The 22,875-nt window shown below is 45.1% G+C and overlaps 1 protein-coding gene across 2 annotated transcripts in view; it reads left to right on the forward strand.

Annotated features, from left to right (window-relative positions):
* nudt14 (nudix (nucleoside diphosphate linked moiety X)-type motif 14) overlaps positions 1-22,875 on the forward strand; it is a 256,056-nt gene that overhangs the window by 183,547 nt on the left and 49,634 nt on the right. For both annotated transcript variants that reach the window (XM_072568027.1, XM_072568026.1), the window contains one exon: positions 18,061-18,104. In XM_072568027.1, the coding sequence (XP_072424128.1) occupies positions 18,061-18,104 (44 nt within the window). The remainder of the gene's footprint in view (positions 1-18,060; positions 18,105-22,875) is intronic.

Below are 22,875 nucleotides of genomic sequence, written 5' to 3' on the forward strand. Positions count from 1 at the left end.
ATTCTGAGGGACGGAGCAGGAATTGCAAATCCATTATCAGATGATAATTCCAACGTCTGACCCTTGGATTTGTGCAGACAGGATTGGTGAGGCCCCTGCTTCCATACTCCGATAACTATCTGCAAGGTAGAAGATAAAGCAGGGGGACACATCCAGCTTGCTTTGTCTTTTCCAGGGTTTCTGCTGCACACTCCCTGCTCCACTGACTGTCCCACCCAGTCTAACCCCACTCCCCCTTTCACTGTCCGCACTCCTTACTATCCCACTCAGTCTAACCCCACTCTCCCCCTCACTGCCCGCACTCCTTACTATCCCACTCAGTCTAACCCCACTCTCCCCCTCACTGCCCGCACTCCTTACTATCCCACTCAGTCTAACCCCACTCCCCCCCTCACTGTCCGCACTCCTTATTATCCCACTCAGTCTAACCCCACTCTCCCCCTCACTGCCCGCACTCCTTACTATCCCACTCAGTCTAACCCCACTCTCCCCCCCTCACTGTCTGTACTCCTTACTATCCCACCCAGTCTAACCCCACTCTCCCCCATCACTGCCCACACTCCTTACTATCCCACTCAGTCTAACCCCACTCTCCCCCCCTCACTGTCTGTACTCCTTACTATCCCACCCAGTCTAACCCCACTCGCCCCCTTCACTGTCCGCACTCCTTACTATCCCACTCAGTCTAACCCCACTCTCCCCCTCACTGTCCGCACTCCTTACTATCCCACTCAGTCTAACCCCACTCTCCCCCTCACTGCCCACACTCCTTACTATCCCACCCAGTCTAACCCCACTCGCCCCCTTCACTGTCCGCACTCCTTACTATCCCACTCAGTCTAACCCCACTCTCCCCCTCACTGCCCACACTCCTTACTATCCCACTCAGTCTAACCCCACTCCCCCCCTCACTGTCTGTACTCCTTACTATCCCACTCAGTCTAACCCCACTCTCCCCCCATCACAGCCCGCACTCCTTACTATCCCACTCAGTCTAACCCCACTCCCCCCCTCACTGCCCGCACTCCTTACTATCCCACCCAGTCTAACCCCACTCCCCCCCTCACAGCCCGCACTCCTTACTATCCCAGCCAGTCTAACCCCACTTGCCCCAACATTCCCTGCACTCCTTTCTATCCCACCCAGTCTAATCCCACTCTCACTTCCTGCACCCTTTAATACCCCACCCAGTCTAATCCCACTCTCACTCCCCCACCCTTTAATATCCCACCCAGTCCAATCCCACTCTCACTCCCCCACCCTTTAATATCCCACCCAGTCCAATCCCACTCCCGCTCCCCCACCCTTTAATATCCCACCCAGTCTAACCCCACTCCCACTCCCCCACCCTTTAATATCCCACTCAGTCTAATCCCACTCCCGCTCCCCCACCCTTTAATATCCCTCTCAGTCTAATCCCACTCTCACTCCCCCACCCTTTAATATCCCATCCAGTCTAATCCCTCTCTCACTCCCCCACCCTTTTATATCCTATCTAGTCTAACCCCACTCTCACTCCCCCACCCTTTTTTAATAATATATTTTTATTAAGAAAAAATAGATTTTTAAATATTACAACAAATACAAAACAATGCAATTCAAAACAGTACAAAAATAAACCCAAATAATAAAAAATTCCCCAACCCACCCTCCTCTACGAATGTATAAACATATATAGAGAAGTATAAAATTTAAAAAAACCTGAACTAGCTATTTAACTAACTAAATAAATACCTAACAACAAACAAATAAATAGTAATAACTCAGCCCAGCCAAACAAAACACTCATACATTCACAGTTCTTCCTCCCTGGATATTAGACTCATGAAACACAATCGTTACGGCTATATAAAAACCCTTGTTCGTGTGGCACATAAATCCGTGTCCAGGTATTTCGAAAAGGGTTGCCATGTCTTGTAAAAATTCTCAGTTTTGTGGTGTACCATATTTGTGTGAAAATCCAGGGGAATATGCTCCACAACAATCTTCCGCCAACCCGACAGGTCAGGGGGTTTTCGGATATCCAACCTAGCAAGATATTCTTCCTTGCACAGAATGTAAGAATATTGAAAAGGTTTTTCTTATGCACGTCTGCAGGAAATACAATGGGTAGGCCCAAAAGGAGAGAACTAGGCTCCTTCTCCACCCCTACACCCAAAATCCTCTCCATTGCACCCGCCACAGTGCTCCAATATGTTTGAAGACTATCGCAAGACCAAAGACAATGGGTAAGAGTGCCTGTGCAGACTTTGCACTAGGACATGCTGAAGATACCCCCGGTTTAAATTTTGACAAATGGTCTGCGGCTAAGTGGACCATGTGGAGAATCTTCAACTGTAAAGCATGGGTCCTATTGCAAATTGATATCGTCCTTGCATTCTCCCAAATATCCTCCCATGCCTCTGAAGAAACTTCAACACCCAGCTCTCTCTCCCACATCTTGCAGAGTCGATCAGACTCATCTGAGGTGGCACCCCCCAATTTGTGATATAAAGTACTGACAGAGAGTGTACTCTTAGCCCTTAGTACCCCTCTTTCTATGTCGGATTTGTAGGGATCAGTCAAAAGTGTGTTTTTTTTTAAATAAAATCCCTAACTTGAAATAAACAAAAGAGGTCTCTATTAGGTAACTCATACTTCTGTACTAACTGATCGAAGGACATCATTACATCTCCCTCAAATAGATCACACGTGCAAGATATACCCCTAGCTGCCCAATGTTTAAATCCTGAATCTATCATACCTGGTTGAAAACCCAGCATACCCACTAAAGGTGTAAATAAAGATGTTTTGCCAATATTACCTTCCCTCTGCTGAATTGCCCTCCATGCTTTAACAGTATGGATGACTATTGGGTTATGGCAAACTGGTAAGGGGGCACCTTGCCTAGGAGACTTGGATATCTAGCCATATTGAAAGAGGGTCCCCACAAACCCAATCACTTACGTAGGTCAAAAGCGAGCCTAAATGGTAATTTCCGGAAGGTCTACTCCCCCCAATCTGTGAGGCAACTGCAGTTTGGCTGATTTAATGAGGGGCCGTTTATGGTGCCAGATCAAGGAGCTGAACCAACTGTTCAGTCTCCTGAGTGTTTGTTTATTGAAAATCAGGGGGAGCATCCGTATAGGGTATAGCAAACGAGGGAGAATATTCATCTTAATAAGCGCTATCTGACCCAACCACGAGACTGGAAGTGCCTCCCATCTTTGGAGATCTTATGTAATTTTTTCCAAGTAATTGAGTAAAATTGGCTTTGAACAGCCAGTCCAGAACTTGAGTAATGAATATGCCCAAATACACAAAACCCCCCTATGACCACCTAAATGGGAATCTATAGTCACTCTCAAGAGCCAACTCTTTCATAAGACCGCTCATAGGCATAGCCTCTGATTTAGCAAAATTAATCTTATACCCTGAAAAAGCGCTAAACGTGTGAATGCATTGTATCAGGCAAGACACTGAAACTGCTGGATTTGTCAAGATAATTAGAACATCGTCTGCATACAACGAGATCTTATGTAATTTTGACCCCACTTCTGGAGCTGATATACTGAGATCCCCACGAATGGCCTCTGCCAACGGTTCAATCACCAACGTAAAAAATCATGGTGAAAGGGGACAGCCCTGCCGGTTGCCCCTTGAAATATTAAAATTGCTTGATTGTACCCCGTTGGTAATGACTGCCGCGAGAGATACACTGCAGAGAACCTTTACCCATCTTATGACAACTGCGCCCAGACCAAACCGGTCTAGAGTATAGAAAAGGTACGGCCACTCAACTTGGTCAAATGCCTTCTCTGCATCTAAAGAAACCACCAATCCCTGTATTGACTGCTGTTGGCATGCTTGAATTACGTTAAGCAGCCTCCTAACGTTATTGGAGGATCTGCGGCCCTTTATGAAGCCCGTCTGAACCTCCTTAATAGTAGAGTCTCCAGCCTTAACACGAGATTCTTAGAGAGGGTCTTAAGAGCGAGATGGGCCTGTATGAAGCACAGTCTTCCGGATCCTTCCCTTTTTTTAAGGATAAGTGAAATATTGGCCTCTCTCAGAGATGGTGGGAGACAATCATGACTGTATGAATCATTAAACATATTTAGCATCGAGTCTGACAGTATACTTATAAATTCCTTTTAGAATTCACTGGGAAGTCCATCAGGACCGGGCGCCTTTCCACTCTGAAGCTGCCTCACAGCTTCCTGCACTTCTTGCTCTGATAACGGGCCATTGAGAAAGGACTGTTGTTTGGGAGTCACACGCGGGAGCTTCAGATCTCTAAAAAAGGATTCCACATTGGCCTGCCCCTCCTCACAATTCTCAGACTGATATAACTTAGAGTAGAATCTCTGGAACGCCACATTAATCTTTTTAGAATCACATGTTAGGTTCCCAGACCCTTCCCTAATCGCTGTAATGGTTTGTGGGGCACTTCTCTTTCTGGCAAGGTATGCTAAGTATTTGCACTGAAAATGTGTTGCTGGAAAAGCGCAGCAGGTCAGGCAGCGTCCAAGGAGCAGGAGAATCGACGTTTCGGGCATAAGCCCTTCTTCAGGAATGAGGCATTCCTGAACAGCAGGCTTCATTCCTGAAGAAGGGCTTATGCCCGAAACGTTGATTCTCCTGCTCCTTGGATGCTCCCTGACCTGCTGAGCTTTTCCAGCAACACATTTTCAGCTCTGATCTCCAGCATTTGCAGTCCTCACTTTCTCCTCCTATGCTAAGTATTTGCCTGGCTTGTCACCCCGCTCATATAACCTTTGTTTTGCAAAAGCCATCTCCTTCTTTGTCGTCTGCGTGAGCACGGAATGTAGTGTAGACTGCAGTGCCGTAATCCTCTGTAGTTTGACCAACGAGGGTCTGTCAAAATAGGCCTTCTCGGCTACTTCAGCCGTGCTTCAAGGAGACGTTGCTGCTCACCCTTCTGCCGCTTCTTACTGGTGGAATATGAAATAACTAACCCCCTGGCATAAGCTTTGGCAGTTTCCCAGAGAACAGATGAGCTATCAACCAAGCCTATGTTGATGTCTAGGAATGCCTGAAATTCCCGAGAGAAATACTCCACAAACATACTGTCCATGAGAATAAACGGGTCCATTCGCCAGTACCTTCAATCCACTGTAACATCCTTAATCTTAACCATGAGGTACACTGGAGCAGGAACAGAGATGGCAATATTACCAATCGTACAGGATGCCACCAGATCCAGGGTTATCGCAGGGGTCAGAAAAAAATCAATCCTCGTGTGACATCTATGTGGATTGGAGAAAAATGTGAAATCCCTACCTGTAGGGTGGAGACACCTCCAGATGTCCACCAACCCTAATTCCCCACACAGACCCAGTAACTGCTTAGTTTGTGCAGAGGGTATCGAGGGACCTTTAGGCAACCTGTCTACTGTGGGGACCATGAGGCAGTTAAAATCTCCCCCGAGAGTGATGTGCTGAGACTTGAGACTTATCAGTTTAGAAAAAGCATCTACCAAGGGTTTAAGAGGATGAGCTGGGGGACAATAAACATTTAAAACGCCATATTCTTCCCCATTTATCAAGGCTTTAAGAATTACAAACCTCCCGTATGTGTCTTTAACACATTCCAACAATTTAACTGAGAGATTTTGCCTAACCAATATAGCCACACCCCTACTTCTGGTATTAAATGATGAAAAGTAAAATCGGTCAAATCCATTCTGCTGGAATTTCAGATGCTCCTTGTCATCCAATTGTGTCTCCTGTAACAAAGCAATATCCACCTTCTTTCTAAGATTCAAGAGTACCCTCTTCCTCTTAATTGGTGAGTAACTTTCCTTGATATTCCAGGTAATCAAATCATTAGCCAAAATCTTCTGCAATTACATTTAAATTCCAGAGAGGAGGAACCCGAACCACAAATTGCTGAGCTTTAGTGTCGCATGGTCTACACTCCCACACCCTTTAATATCCCACCCAGTCTAATCCCATTCTCATTCCCCCACCCTTTAATATCCCACCCAGTCTAATCCCACTCTCACTACCCCACCCTTTAATATCCCACCCAGTCTAATCCCATTATCACTCCCCCACCCTTTAATATCCCACCCAGTCTAATCCCATTATCACTCCCCCACCCTTTAATACCCCACCCAGTCTAATCCCACTCTCACTACCCCACCCTTTAATACCCCACCCAGTCTAATCCCACTCTCACTACCCCACCCTTTAATATCCCATCCAGTCTAATCCCATTCCTATTCCCACACCCTTTAATATGCCACCCAGTCTAATCCCACTCTCACGCTCCCACCCTTTAATAACCCACCCAGTCCAATCCCACTCCCCCACCCTTTAATATCCCATCGAGTCTAATCCCATTCTCATTCCCACAGCCCTTACTATCCCACCCAATCAAATCCCGCTCCCACTGCCTCACCCTTTAATATCCCACCCAGTCTAATCCCACTCTCACACCCACACCCTTTAATATCCCAACCAGTCTAATCCCATTCTCATTCCGACACCCTTTAATATCCCACCCAGTCAAATCCCGATCTCACTCCCCCCACCCTTTAATATCCCACCCTGTCTAATCCCACTCTCTCTCCCACACCCTATAATATACCACCCAGTTTAATCCCACTCACACTGCCCCACCCTTTAATATCCCACCCAGTCTAATCCCACTTCTATTCTTGCACCCTTTAATATTCCACCCAGTCTAATCCCACTCTCACTTCCCCACCCTTTAATATCCCACTCAATCTAATCCCATTCCCGCTCCCCCACCCTTTAATATCCCACCCAGTCTAATCCCACTTCCACTGCCCTACCCTTTAATATCCCACCCAATCAAACCCACTCCCACTCCCCCACCCTCTAATACCCCACCCAGTGTAATCCCACTCTCACTACCCCACCCTTTAATATCCCACCCAGTCTAATCCCACTCTCACTACCCCACCCTTTAATATCCCACCCAATCAAACCCACTCCCACTCCCCCACCCTCTAATACCCCACCCAGTCTAATCCCGCTCCCACTACCCCACCCTTTAATATCCCACCCAGTCTAATCCCACTCTCACTTCCCCACCCTTTAATATCCCACTCAATCTAATCCCATTCCCGCTCCCCCACCCTTTAATATCCCACCCAGTCTAATCCCACTCTCACTTCCCCTCCCTTAAATATCCCACCCAGTCTAATCCCACTCCCGCTCCCCCACTCTTTAATATCCCACCCAGTCTAATCCAACACTCACTCCCCACCCTTTAATATCCCACCCAGTCTAATCCCTCTCACTCCCCCACCCTTTAATATCCCACCCAGTCTAATCCCTCTCACTCCCCCACCTTTTAATATCCCACACAGTCTAATCCCACTCACACATCTCCACCCTTTAATATCCCACCCAGTCTAATCCCACTCTCACTCTTCGACCGTTTAATATCCCTCTCAGTCTAATCCCACTCCCACTCCCCCACGCTTTAATATCCCACCAAATCTAATCCCACTCTCACTCCCCCACCCTTTAATATCCCACCCAGTCTAATCCCACTCCCACTCCCCCACGCTTTAATATCCCACCAAGTCTAATTCCACTCTTACTCCCCCACCCTTTAATATCCCACCCAGTCTAATCCCACTCTCACTAACCCACCTTTTAATATCCCACCCAGTCTAATCCCACTCTCACTCTCCGACCGTTTAATATCCCTCTCAGTCTAATCCCACTCTCACTCCCCCACCCTTTAATATCCCATCCAGTCTAATTCCACTCTCACTCCCACACCCTTTAATACCCCACCCAGTCTAATCCCATTCTCACTCCCCCACCCCTTAATATCCCACCCGTCTAATCCCACTGTTACTCCCCCACCCTTTAATATCCCACCCAGTCTAATCCCACTCTCACTTCCCCACCCTTTAATATCCCAACCAGTCTAATTGCACTCTTCTCCCAATCCCCCCGACCCTCACTATCCCACCCCATCTAATTGAGGAGTCCCTTTACTACTCCACCCAGTCTCATCCTCATCTCTCCCTCTCTCCCTGCTCCCTTTAATATCCCACTCAGCCTAAACCCCCTCTCTCTCTGTGAGTCCATTAATATTCCACCCTATCTAATCCCACCCTCCCCCTCTCTCTCCGCACCCAGTAACTACCCCACCCAGTCTCATCCCATTCTCCCTGAACCCTTTACTATCCCATCCCGTTTAACTCTCCCTGTTGGTTCGTTAATGCTTTTATTATTATGTGTTTGAATGTAACTCGCAAATTAGCTTTGTGGATGAAACTTGTAGGCACTGACTGTTCTAACCCGCCATCTGTGTAGAGAGATTATTTTCTTTCTTGCTTTTCTTTGTTCACAGGATGTGGCTATAATTGGCTGGGAGCACTTTTATTGCCCATCCCTAATTGTCCTTGAGATGATGGGTGAGCTCCCTTCTTAAACCGCTGCAATTGTTGAAGGCCGCTCTTTAAGCCTTTGTAGATAAGCTCCCTGGACGAGTTCCTGGAGTGTGCCGAGGATATTTACTTGGCAGCTGGAATGCCTGCATGGACTGTACCCCAGTGGGCAGCCATGCAGGGTGTTGTAATGGGTAAACAGAGGGGGAGAGGCTGGAGTTCAGCACTCTGCCCTGAGGCTGCAATTATTTCAGATTGGCAGACATTCCAGCGCATGTGGTTTTGTTTGTGCTCGTGCGAGTGCATTTTTCTTTCAAAAAGACAAAGGGGAAGAGCTCCTAAAAATAAAATCATTCATTGTGTGTGTGACAGTGAACATGTAGCAGCCTGTCCAGGCAACTGTTTATATGTGCAGTTTGCCAAGGTAACTGGCTTGGCTCTGGTGAGGCTGAATTATTCCTATAAGAGACCAGGTGTTGCCTCCATAACTGAGGAGCTCTGATTGTATGCTTTTTTAACTCAGCCCCAGCTTTCGCACAGCCCTTCAAGAACAATCCAAACAAACTGCTTTGAACGCTTATTCCCATCTCACCACATTGATCTGTGCTCTCAACCAAGAGGGATGAGAAGTTTGTTACCTGCTGATGCAGTGCGTGTAGCCACTACCTCCACCTGGCTGAGGCTGAGACTTGGCATGTTTTTAAAAAAGCTTGCACCTTTATAGCGCTTTTTCTGACCTCCACTGTGGCTCCCAGAGCAGCTAAAGTAGATATTATTGTAGTGAGGAGACAGGACAAAGCTCTCCAAGGGGCAATGTGATCAGAAGCAGGTAATCTGTTGGCTGACAGAAGTCAGGCGATGGGCACTGCGGAGAGATCCCTTTCACAACTTTGGTAAGATCATGACTGTGTCTAAACAAAGGCTGTGCACCCCCCCCCCCCCCGCCACCTTCTTCTCCTGCCTCTGTTCCCCCCGACCCCCTACCCTTCATTCCCATCCTAAATCGTCTCCCCCTCATCCACTTACCCTTCTCCCCCTAAAACCCCTATCCCCCTCACGCCTGTCACTCCCCATCACCCCCACATCCCTCCCTTCTGACACCCACCCAGCCCTTCCTTCTGACCCATCCCCCAACCACTCCCCTTCAGCCCCACCCTTCCCCCTCACTCCCCACCTCTCACTTCCCCAACCCTCCCCACTCATGCCCCCCCCCCCACCCCTTCACCACCGTGCCCCTGTTCTCCCTAACCAGTCCCTCTCCCCTCACTGCCCCTGATACTTGTCCCCTGCCCCCAGTGTCTGTTCCCCATTGCTGGCTCACCTGTCCAGTCTGCACCCCATTCCTTGTCTCTGTGCTGTCCCCCACTACCTCCGACATTTGCTCCCCTCACTGACCCTGATCCCCCTTCCCTCACTGGCCCCTCTCTTGTTCCTCTCCCTCTCTCTCGCCCAGCCCATTCTAATCTCTCTTGCTTTCCCTGCTCTTATCACTCGCTGTTTGTGTCTGTCTCACCTGGCACCCGGGCCTGTCTCTGACACTACCTGCCTCTAGCTGTGCCTCTCTCCAGCCTGTCTTGCCTTGATTACATATTTGGTGTGTGTGTCTTTCTCACCCCATCCCCTGTCAGCCCACCTCCTTATGAGCAATGTCTCTGCCCACCTATGTGTGCTGTTCTCTTATTACAAGAACATTTCTGTCTGACTGCCCCCCCCCCTTTCTTTACTTGCAGGCTTGTGTCCAATTATCTGGCAAGGTTTGCACTTCCTGCCTTTATAAATGTTCACAATTGTTCCCTCTGCACTGTTAACGGTCACAACTGAAATCTGATTTCGAGCAAGGTCAGCGATTTAAAAAAAACGTGTCCCTCATTTATCTCAGCGCACTGCCTGCAGAATAGAAAGTGTCAGAATCTAATACAGCAGGGGGCACACTACAATGAGGAAAGCTAAAGTCAACTACAGTGCCTGTTACTTGCTTCTATTTGAGGGTGGGTTGCAGGTTGTGTGTTTGCTTCTTTGGCAGACAACCACACACGAATGATGATGGAGAGATACTTTCCCTCCACAAAGAGTCCTTTGCTCACCCATTATGAATGGTCATGCCCCCTCGTCACCTTAAGGCCATTGTCCAAGTAAAGTGAGGTACATACAAACAAGGACTAGGCCACTCAGCCCATTGAGCTCGCTCCACCCTTCACTAAGATCATGGCTGATCCGGATTTTAACTTGGCTCTACATTCCTGCACAACCCCTGACAATCTTCCAACTCCCCTTGGTAATCAGGAATCTATCCCCTTCTGCCTTAAAAATATTTAAAGGTTCTTCATCCACTGCCTTCTGAGGAAGGGAATTCCAAAAAAAACTCAACCCTAAGATGAAAAAAAAGGTTCCAAATTGTAAATGGGCACCTTCGTATTTTTAAAATATGACCCACTGATTCTAGATTTTTCCACAAGAGGGAGCATCCCTAATACCTCCACCAAGTCAAGTCATAGAGATGTACAGCATGGAAACAGACCCTTCGGTCCAACCTGTCCATGCTGACCAGATATCCCAACCCAATCTAGTCCCACCTGCCAGCACCCGGCCCATATCCCTCCAAACCCTTCCTATTCAGATACCCATCCAAATGCCTTTTAAATGTTGTAATTGTACCAACCTCCACCACATCCTCTGGCAGCTCATTCCATACCCGTACCACCCTCTGCATGAAAAAGTTGCCCCGTAGGTCTCTTTTATATCTTTCCCCTCTCACCCTAAACCTATGCCCTCTAGGTCTGGACTCCCCAACCCCAGGGAAAAGACTTTGTCTATTTATCCTATCCATGCCCCTCATGATTTTATAAATCTCTATAAGGTCACCCCTCAGCCTCCAAGGGAAAACAGCCCCAGCCTGTTTAGCCTCTCCCTATAGCTCGAATCCTCCAACCCTGAAACATCCTTGTAAATCTTTTCTGAACCCTTTCAAGTTTCACAACATCTTTCCGATAGGAAGGAGCTTACATGTTTCAATTAAATCACCTCTGCTTCTTCTAAACTCCAGATGAAATAGGCCAAGTCTGTCCAGCTTTTCCTAATAAGGTAATCCACGCATTTTGGGTAATGTTTAGTGAAGCTTCTCTGAACTGCTTCCACTGCATTAACACCCTTCTGTCAGCACTGTACATGGTACTCCAGATGTGGTCTCACCAATGGCCCGTATAACCGAAGGATGACCTCCCTATCTTTCAATCAGTTCCTCTCATAATAAACTATAATATTCTATGACCTTTCCTGATTACTTGCTGTCAGAAACAGAGCTTCAAGCAGCTGCTCCAGAACAGGGCACATTGTTTTAGCTGGCGTGGCCATGTAAAAGAATTCCATTAAAAGAGCACCTCGTGTGTGGGAACTTCCTAAACACTTCACGTGTGGTGCGTTACTCCAGAATGCACAGGTTGCTGTGGAGACAAATCTGGCAACCATTCCTGCTCAAAGGAACAATGAGATGAACAGACTGAGTACATCCTTAGGGATTGTTAATTGGGAAAGGAATGTTGGCCAGGATTCTCGGAGAGTTTCCGACTCCCCTACTGGAGAATCTGTTGGCCAGACTTTTAGCCAAGGTCGTGCATTCTGGTTGAACGTATCCCTGCATCTGTTATTACATGGATTTCTTTTTTCAACACCCCTAAACATGTTTATTTTCCTGCACCCCACATTCCCACTACGGTTGAAAAACAGAATCTTTGTCCCCCAGTCAGATGATTCTGAGTTCCAGTATTTTTATTTGATCAATCAGTATTAAGTGAAAAGCAGCAAGATGGGTTTTTTCAGAAATCATGATTTCATAATTCCACAGTCTTTATTGAGTTCAAATTCCACCATTTGCCATGGTGAGATTTGAACCTGGATCCCAGAACATTACCTGAGTTCTGAATTAATAGTCTACAATAATACCAGTAGGCCATCGTCTCCCCATAGTGTGAATAATCCCTGCAGCCAATATTTCAGTGATATGGGAGAAGCTTGGGCAAAGCTTCTTTCTGACTGGTGTGACACCTTTGCAGGTTTCCAGTTTACCGAGTTAGTTGCAAATTAATACAGCAGTTTGCCTAGTTAGCTGTGAGTTAATATAACACGGGCTACTCTCTCCATGTTTTATTAAATATCTGCAAGCAAATACATTGAGTAAACATCCCAAATTTTCTGTCAATCACCATTGTAATGAGAATGTAAATCTTATCTGGACAAGAAAGACCTTTATAGGTCGTTCAATCTTTAATTGGTGTGATTCCATGAAACTTAAACCGTATGCAGTATCAAGAGTTCATCTCTCGAACTCCAGAAGTCTCCTTTTTGAGAGGATTATTTGAGCATACTGGCAAACATGCTCATGTTCCACCCAGCCCCCCAACTCTCCCTTTCTCTCTTCTTCCTCCCCATCACCATGGCGTCTGTAAGTCGGATTATATATCCTGATGCAGATAGAGGTGTCTTGCGGAAGCAGCTAACTTCCTCACGGTTCTTCCTGGTGTGAAGTGACAGAAGATTGAAGCCCATTATTATAAATTGCTGACAACACGCAGATTTCACTGATCCTAGTTGAGGGAAATCTCCCTGGAGTTGGTTTGATTTTCCTTCTTCACTGAAGTTGCCAGTCAGTACAGAGCAGGATCAAACCTGGACCTTTGCTCAGTCCCAAAGGTGTCATTGTGTCTCAGTCAGTCTTGCCTCTGAATCGGAAGGTTATACACTCAACTTCCACAACAGACACCTGAGCACAACAGCTTTGAGGTACTGTCTTTACATTAAACTGAGACCCTATCTGCCCTCTCAGCTGGATGTAAACAAATTTCTGATGAAGGGCTTTTGCCCGAAAAGTCGACTCTCCTGCTCCTCGGATGCTGCCTGACCTGCTGCGCTTTTCCAGCACCACACTCTCAACTCTGATCTCCAGCATCTGCAGTCCTCACTTTCGCCTGGACATAAACAAACCCATGGCCACTATATCAAAGAGGTGCAGGGGTGTTATGTCTGCTGCCATTGGCCCATCAATACAATTATAACAACAGCCCAGATGTCTTGGTCATTATTACATTGCTATTCGTTGGCTGCCCCAATTTATAGAATCTTTGAATTATACAGTACAGACGAGGCCCTTCAGTCCATCAAGTCTGTACCAACATTTCAGCATACACATCAGTGGTACACTGTGATTGTACAACACTTTGACAACTCCCTGAGGTTCTGTCAGATGCTATAGAGATGCATTCTTTCTTTGTTTATCACAGTGGATGCTTATTTATTCACCAGGAACAGTACAATTTATTAAACTGTTCCTAACCTCAATGGGTTGTTTGTTCATGACTGGATGCATTGGCACTTCCCTTATGTTGTAAAGTATCTTACTTGTTGAATTGTGCACCAACCTCGGCTGATCTTACTGGGTTAACAAGCCACAGTGCGGCACACAGGGATACCATTGCGTGATCAGCTTTGCCCTCTGTTAACTGATTTGACCAGTACAGGTACGACAGATGGACCTGAATGTCACTGGGCTTAGAAAAGGAGAAAATAACAAACATTACCTAAACCTGCTGTCTATTGAAGAGAGGATGTGGGTGAAATGTAAAGCTTTCTGTTGCTGGCTGCCTGTTTAAACTGTATTCAGGGTTAATGGTGGTGCAGGGATGTTTTTGAGACAATTTATTCTTGAGGAGAGTGGAAGTATTTTCCTTTCAGTGTGTTGCTTACATAATCTCACCTTCAGGTTGGGACATGCAGGAGACAGCAGTTGTATTTCGATCAGTAAAAGCAGGGTCATTCATACTCATTGAACTCTGCTTCCTTCAGAGGGACAACAGGGCATAGATCACATTTCAGGCAGTTATCAGCCACTTTCATGCAATCCAGTTAGATTGAATATCTTCCTTTGCTTTCCTTATTTCATTATACATTGTTAATGCATTTAGAATCTCTCTTTCATCCACTCTCCCTTTCTGTCTGTGTATCTCTAATCCCTCAGCTCCTTCTGTCGTTGTCTTTTACCCCACTGCCTCTGAATCCAACCATGCCTATTTGTTTCAATCTTCTCAGTCTATCTGTTTCTTGCTGCCTGTGTGAGTGACTCTGCAGAGCTGTTCACCAACGGGAGCTCTTACTTTGAGATGAAAATAGCAACAGGTTAGAACGTAGAAACACTCCCCCCCCCCCCTCCTCACTGGCCTCACGAAACCTTAGCATTCGCAACGTGTTTTTTTGATCATACTAGCAAAAGCGGAAGACTTTCAGCCCTCTACAGCCACTCCTCTCTCTTATCAGTAACTGTACACCCAACAAAGAGCTGCATTCTGTATAACTCACAGAAGGGCTGCCAACAGCAGCTTGCCTGCAGAGTTAATGGTTATACAGCTTTTTGGCATTAGGTCAGAAGGCTACTCAGCAATCAGTGAGTGAGTGAGCCAGGGAGGGACAATTCCGGTGAGCACTTGATGCTGTCAGCTTCAGGTGGGATGGAGAGGTGGCCTGACGCTAAGTTTTGGCAGGCAGTATAGAGTTCCCAGTCTCCTGCTCCACTGTCGACACAGGCTTTTTATGTGCAGCATTTTTGCTGATTGATGGTGGAAGCCAGGCAGCTCCTGAGAGTGGGCTTTCCTTCAGGCACAACAACACTGTCAGTCACGGATCAGAAAAATGTGGCGTGTGGAATGTATGATGTGGGTTCAAGGGCAATGATATCAGCTCCAAACCTTCGATGTTAATCCTTTTCATATTTCTCACCTCACCTGAACCCAAATAGTTCCAAAATGTAAAACGTGGATGTCCATCTTATTTATGCACAAAAGCAATAGATGATCATATCACACGTGGTCCACAGCTCAGAAGAGGGCCCTTCAGCCCACCCAGTCTGCGCTGGACAAGAAGAACTGTTCTCATCCCGTTTTGTAGCTCTTCAGGCAGGATCTGGACTCACCGTCGATTAATGCTTCACCCTGAGTCATTTTCTTGGTGATTTTTGTCAGGGGCACTTTGCCTATGTCTTCCACTGCCAGAGCCAGGGTGAGGAGACAGCTACCTGGTTTACCTCAGCCAGAGTGGGAATCAAACTTACACTGTTCCCAAGTACACACTAAGCACCTAGTGAGCAGCTGCCTTGTTATCTGAACATGAAACAACAAATGCTGAAGATCACAGGTGGGTCAAACAGCATCCACGGGGAGAGAGCAAGCTAATGTTTCCAGTCTGAAGGCGCCTTTGGTTGCCGGTGGTGGGAATGATGGTAGTGGATTGCACTACAGGTGGTGTAACAGGGAGGCAAGTTATTGCTGGACTGTTAATCCAGAGATCCAGATAGAGTTCTGGGGACTCAGGTTCAAATCCTGCCATGGCAGAGGGGTTCAATTCATCCGGTCCATTAATGCCCTTTAGGGAAGGGAACTGTCATCCTTACCTGGTCTACCCTATATGTGACTCCAGACCCACAACAATATGGTTGACTCTTAACTGCATTCTGGGCATTTAGGGATGGGCAATAAATGTTGGCCTTACTAACAATGCCCTTATCCCTTGAATGAATTTTTAAAAAGGCTCCAAAACCTAATTAGATAAAATGTTCTCAATCACACTTTATTGTTGCCATTTAAGCATGAAATCCATAATGTGTGGAATATTTTTCTTCAGTCTTATATCAAAGTCATTTCTGGAAAGGCTGACATTTATGACCCATACTTAATCGAATCATAGACCCCAATGGAATCTGCATCAACTCTCACCCAGCGCCCCCTCCCCCAGCTGATCTATGTAATCCTGCATTTACCCTGGCTACCCCCCCTCCCATCCCTGAACACGGTGGACAATTTAGCATGGCCAATCCACCTAACCACATCTGTGGACTGTGGGAGGAAACCAGAGCACCTGGTGGAGGCATCTCCAAATCATGGTGGAAGCTAGGCAGACTCAGGGAGACCATGCAAACCCCACACAGACAGTCACCTGAGAGTGGAATCGAACGCAGGTCCCCGGCGCTGTGAGAAAGCAGTGCTAACCACTAAGCCACCTCTGAGGAGGTGCTGGCAATCTTCCTTCTCAAACTGGACGGTCTTTGTTTGTGATCTGACTGGCTCCTGGGCTGTTTTCAAGGGCAGTTCCAGCTAACCAAAATGGTCTGGGCTCCGAGCCACAGACACTTCCAGATTGGGCAAAGCTGGTAGGTTTCCTTCCCCAAAGGACACTTCTTGAATTTTCAACAACAAAAACCAATCATATGAGTAGAGAGAATTTCAGAGAGCTACCCTCAACCCTGTGCTTCACTTCCATTCTGTAAGGGCTTTTTCTGTCAATATACAATGCTTAAATATGTGAACCATTAAAGGCACACTCCTGTTCCAGCTGCTACTTGTAATCCATGCGTCATAGATCCATAAATTGAGGCTGCCTGACATGTATCCCCGTAAGGTAGGAGTTCCAAGACCTTTTTAAATAAGACACTCTGCTCGTGCTGCCTGCCTGAGGGTTTGTATTTTACAAGTAATGTGTGGGAAGGATTATAGGGTAGTGAGCTAACTGGAAGACCTGTCCGAAGATGAACTGCTCTTTATAGAAGCCTGCAGCTTCAATAAAGATCCCTCCAAGAGGGTAAATAGAATGCCCAATAAGGTTTGTTAGAGGAGTTAGGGCAGAGGTCCAGAATATGGGATTAGGTTTTAAGGAGGTATTGAAATTTAAAGAGACAGAAGATGGCATTAAGGGAGGCAATGATGGGCACAAGAATCACGATAGCTACTTTTATCTCCATAATATTACCTGTGTGCCTAGGCCCTCATCCTATTCGTATTCCTAACTCTTAATGCATTATCTTGACTTCTCTAAAATCAACGTTTCCGATCTCTTCTTGACCAGTTACCCAGTCCACCAGCTAATCCAAAACTGTACTTCTCAAGAGCTACAACAAGTCCCCACACACTTTCCTGTCCTGAATAGATCACAAGTCTCCCAATAATTTCAATTTAAAAAATATCCCATCACCTTCATGTTTAAATCTCAACATGACTTTTCCTTATCCTATCTCTTTAAGCTCCTTCTCCCTCCCTTCACAGCTCCTCTGATTCTAGCCTTTTTTCTGTTCGCTTCCTCCCTCTCCCCATAGGTGGCTGTATATTTTGCTTAACCTCCACATTGTGTGAAATTCCCTTCCTAAATCTCTGCACCTCCCTCTCATACTTTCAGAGGATCTTTAGAAGCCACATCTTTGATCAGCTTTTTGGCTTGGGTCGAATTTTCTGTCATTGTGCCTTTGTGCACTTTTTGGATTGATTTGAACTTGAGCAGAAATATACAAAGGTTTCTGAACATTTTACTTGTAGCAAAATAGGGGGACGGTTAGCAGGGACCATAGAGGACATAGGAGCTGATATATAGTCATGTAAGGTTACAAAGCCCACTCCTGCTTGTAACACCCATCTACCTAGTAACTCCAAAAGGGAACTGAGTTCATACTTGAAGGGAGAGCACTTTGTAAAATTTTGAGAAAAGAGGAGGGGACTGGGACCAATTGAGTGCATTCTCAAAGTGCTGAAATAGACTCAATGGTGTGAGATAGAGAGCAGCATTCTCAGCACCAGTTTCCGGGAGTGTGGTTAGACACTGCTTTATCGGATTTCACAGATTTCAGGATCTGACTGCTTTTTCTCTCTTTACAGAATGGCACCAGGAAGTACTGGGATTTCATGAAAACACACGACAGGTGACTCTCCCCTGACATTTTGTCGCTATCTCCAGTTTGTTCTTGTCCACATACATTAGACCACCTTATCCTAACTGCTGCTGCTTATTTAATGTTTACTTGGAGCTTTCTTTCCTTATTATCCCAACTTTCCTTAGTTTCCACCCCCTTCTTTCCCATTGGTGCTCAGTCAGTGTGGACCAATTATCCGGTCTGATCTTCAATTCTAGATAGAACTTGGGCAGGTTCACCCTGTGAAATAGCAAACCGTAAACCCAATCAGTTCACTAATATAAGGAAATGATGATTCCTTGGCTCGACAGATAACAATGGAATCAGGTTAGTTCATTTTAAAAATTGCTGTTAGAAGGTGGGCAATGCCAGCAAGACCAGCATTTATTGCCCGTCCCTAGTTGCCCCTTGAGAAGGTGGGGAGGGTGAGCTGCCTTCTTGAACTGCTGTGGGTTGACTGACAATGCCCTTAGGGAGGGAATTTCAGGATTTTAACCTAGCAACAGTGAAGAAAGGGTAATATATATTCCAACTCAGGAATATATATTTACCACTAATAGGTTGCTGCGGCCAATTACAAAGATGTTCTATCTATAACACAAATAGGTAATGTGATATGTGAATTTGAGTGCTGGTATGATGCCAAGTATGTCGGGCATACATTCCATTGGTTCACAATAAGCAAGATACTGACTCTACCCAATCAGTCTGCACTTGCCAAACTCTACCCATGTCCAACATTCGATGAATTCCACAATTGGGCAAGATTTGTTCAATAATACTCAGTGCATTAAGAATTACACTGACAGCTAATTAAAATTAACAAAAAAAAAAGAAAGAATTGTGGATGCTGAAAATCAGAAACAAAAACAGAAATTGCTGGAAAAACTCAGCAGGTCTGGCAGCATCTGTGGTGAGAAATAAGAGTTAATATTGTCGGTCAAATGAAGCTTCCTCAGAACTGCTTAGGATTGTCAATCAGGCTGTTAGTATGACATGTTTGCATGTATTGGAAGCCTCACAGATTAATACACAGGGCTCTGGTACTTTGCAGAGAGCAAGGGCATGTACACACATCGTGACTCAACTCAACAAAATAGGTGACATTTCTCTGTGGTTCGTTTCTCAGGGTAATGCTGTAGAGTCAATCTGCCTTATGTAAAATTCAAGCAGAACTTTTAACTGTCAATTAACTGTTAGTTATTATTAACTGATGTATTCTCCTTGACAACATTCTACGAATCAAGAATCTATTTACAAATCAATCAGCACTACACTCTCATACAATATAAATATGGTTTTCTTTTTACTTTGGTATTTTTTGCGAATTGTCCTGACAAGTGCAAATTAGAAAAGCTTTGACAATATGTGTCTTTTCTCCCAATACTCAAATTCCTAATTCTCATTACTATGTCTTCGGGGGCTATGCCTTCAGATGCTTGGGGTACATCTTCTGGAATTTCCACTGTGCCTCTGTAGCGCACCTTCTTCCCTTAAAATGCCCCATTAAACTTGTTCTTGCATGAGCGTCTGTCTCAATATGGTCTTAATTGACTCGGTGTCAGATTTGCTTTGTAGTGTTCCTGTGAATTGGTGTTTCATTAAGTTGATGGTTATATATAAATAGAAAGTTGTTATTGTACATATGCACTGCTGCACAGTGGTACCACCAATATGGGTAGAGCGATATTGCCGCCCACTGTGATACCCAACAAATAAGTTAAAGGACCCTTGCCCAAATTATTGTGTATCTGAGTGTATGGAGGTGTTGCAGCTGAGGCAACTTTTTTAAGGAGAGGTATGACTGGCCGGTATACTGACTGCCCAGTCTACATTTTTAGCAGTGAGTCAGGGCTGCAGAATTTAAACATTGCTGACTATTCCCTTTATTCAAGCAGGTCTCCTTTCACAAGCAATAAGTAATAGTCAAAGGTTCAGTAACCCCATCAAATTAATTTTATCAAAGAGACGGAGAGGGGGGTGCTCGTGGGGACATGATGGGGGAGACTAGAATGAAGCTGAGTGTATTGACCTCCCAGTGGGAATGTTGAATATTCCACAGATCGGTTTCAAGCCCCTATCAAGTTCAGGGGAAGACCAAACAACCCTTTTGAGATGCAGTGAGTGTTTTGTAAATTACTGATCTCAGAGAAGGACTGACTGTGATCGATGACAGATCCCAGTGCTCCTGTATGTGTGCAAGATGGTGCTGTTGAGGTGTTCAGTTTAAAGTGTGAATCTGAAGAAGAGGAACACAGCAATTAGGAGCAGGGGTTGGCCATTCAGCCTGTCAAGCTTCCTCCTCAATCAATAAGATCGTGGCTGATCTGGTTGTGGTTTCATCTATACCTCCTTGTCATCTCCAGATTCCCGATGAAGAGAATATGCTTGAAACGTTGAATTCTTCTGCTCCTTAAATTCTGCCTGACCAGCTGTGCTTTACTAGCACCATACTCTTTGACTCTGATCTCCAGCTCGTACATTCCTCACTTTCTCCGAATTCATTGACATGTCAGGAATTTGTTTCTCATTCCAGGATGCCAACATCCCTCTCTACCAAAAGTTTCTGCAATCCTTCTCCATTTAAATGATATACTGCTTCATATTATTTTTGCCAAAACAGACAAGTTCTCATTCTTCCACATTGTACTCCAGTTGTCATTTTTTTCCTCAATCGCTAACCTGTCTAACTCTATTCCTGATGAAGAGCTTTTGCCCAAAACGTTGATTCTCCTGCTCCTCTGATGCTGATTGATCTGCTGTGCTTTTCCAGCACTACACTGTCATGTCTAATTCTACAGGATTGTACACTTTCCCTTTCAGTTTGATCCAATTGTTAACTTCTTTAGTTAACCAGGAATTGTGTGCCCCTCTGGTAGAATCTTGCTTTCTGAACCGACTTTAGTTTTGCTGCAAAGCATGGAATATCTCCTTAGATATCTGCCACTGTTTCATAAAATGTTGTGTTTGCTATTGCTGAGAGCTTCCTTTATTTTGAGTTTATTCGTTAATCTTGTCTCATCACATATTACCAGGTCTAATATAGTCTGTGCTCTGGTTACCTTTGTCAATCTGAGTTGCCCAATAAATGTGTTGATTAAAATCGCTCGTGTTTATTGCAGTACCTTTCTTATTATCGTCCATTATGCCGTTGTGTGTGTTCTGTCACAGAGTGTAGTTATTGTTAGGGATCTGTAAATGAACTCTTACCTTTGCCATTTCTTATCCTAATCCGAATTGATTCTGTTTCTTGATCTTCTGAACTTTGCTATGCTAATGCCAGCCTTAATTGAACAGAATTATTATCCTGCTTTTATCAAGCTTCTTGTACTTATTGTTCTTGTCCAAAATGTTAAATAGCCTTGAATATTTCGCTCCCAGCTTAGTCACCTTGCAACCCCATCTCTGTAATCATATCATTCATATTTATTTCTATTCGTGCTAAAGATTCAACCATTTTAATACCAGTGCTGCCTGCATTCAGATACAGGGCCTCTAATTCTGACTTGTTACTATCCTGGCAACCTCTGGCCTCAGCTGCTATTCTCTTGAGCATCTGTGCTCTGTCCATACCTACCAAACTTTACCTATCATTTGTTACATCAGTTCCCTGTTCTATTGCCTTTTGCTTTCTCTCAATTTTACCGTCTGTTCATCTGATCCATGGCCCCACCCTATTTAACGTAAAGCTCTATATACCGTGTAGTTATAACACTCACCAGACACCTGGTCCCAGCATGGTTGAGGTGAAGGTTGTGGAGTTTAGTAAGAGGAGTGGAGGAGATAGCCACATACCTCAGTCCTATTACAGTATACAGGAAGGATTAGGAAACACTAGGAATAGTGATGATTCGTGCCGAGACTCTTGTGAAATTTGTATATAGTAATGAAAATTGTTTTAAAATTCAGGATGACAGAGGAAGTGTGATGTTGTGCATTTCGGAAGGACTAATATGCAAAGACAGTGTACTAAAAATGGAACCGCTTTGAAAAGTGCAGATAGACTGAGAGACATTGGTATTCATAGACACACAAAACCTTAAAATGACAGAGTGGGTTGATAATACGGCTGAAAAAACATTTTGGTTACTTGGTTTATAAATAGAAGAGGAGAAAATAAAAGCAGGGATCTTGTTGAACTTTTATAAATCACTGGTTAAGCCTTCGCTGGAATATTATGGACAACACTATGGGCTCTATACTGTAGGAGAGGCAGTGGCCTAGTGATAGTATCACTGGACTGTTAGACCAGAGACCCAGGTAATGTTCCAGGGACCTGGGTTCAAATCTCACCAAGACAACATGGTGGAATTTGAATTCAATTTTTAAAAATATGAAATTAAGCAGCTAATGTTGGAAAAATCTATCTGGTTCACTAATATCATTTAGGGAAGGAAACTGCCTCCATGTGACTCCAGACCCACCACAATGTGGTTGACTCTTAACTGCCCTCTGGGTAATTAGGGATGGGCAGGATATGCTGACCCAGCCAGCAGTGACTTCATCCCATAAATGAATTTTTTAAAAACTTGAAGAATGATGTTAGGGAACAGGAAACCAAAGAACTGTGAATGCTGGAAATCAGAAACAAAATCAGCAATTGCTGGATAAACTCAGCAGGTCTGGCAGCATCTCTGGAGAGAAACCATTAACTCTCCTTTCTTCCACAGATTATGCCAGACCTGCTGAGTTTATCCAGCAATTTTTGATGTAAGGGAACGGAGTAGTTTTACTGGGAGATAAGCAGGGATGTGGGACTCACTAATGAAGATGTGTTCGG

This window comes from Chiloscyllium punctatum, chromosome 4, assembly GCF_047496795.1.
Source record: "Chiloscyllium punctatum isolate Juve2018m chromosome 4, sChiPun1.3, whole genome shotgun sequence".
In the NCBI taxonomy this organism is placed as follows: domain Eukaryota; kingdom Metazoa; phylum Chordata; class Chondrichthyes; order Orectolobiformes; family Hemiscylliidae; genus Chiloscyllium; species Chiloscyllium punctatum.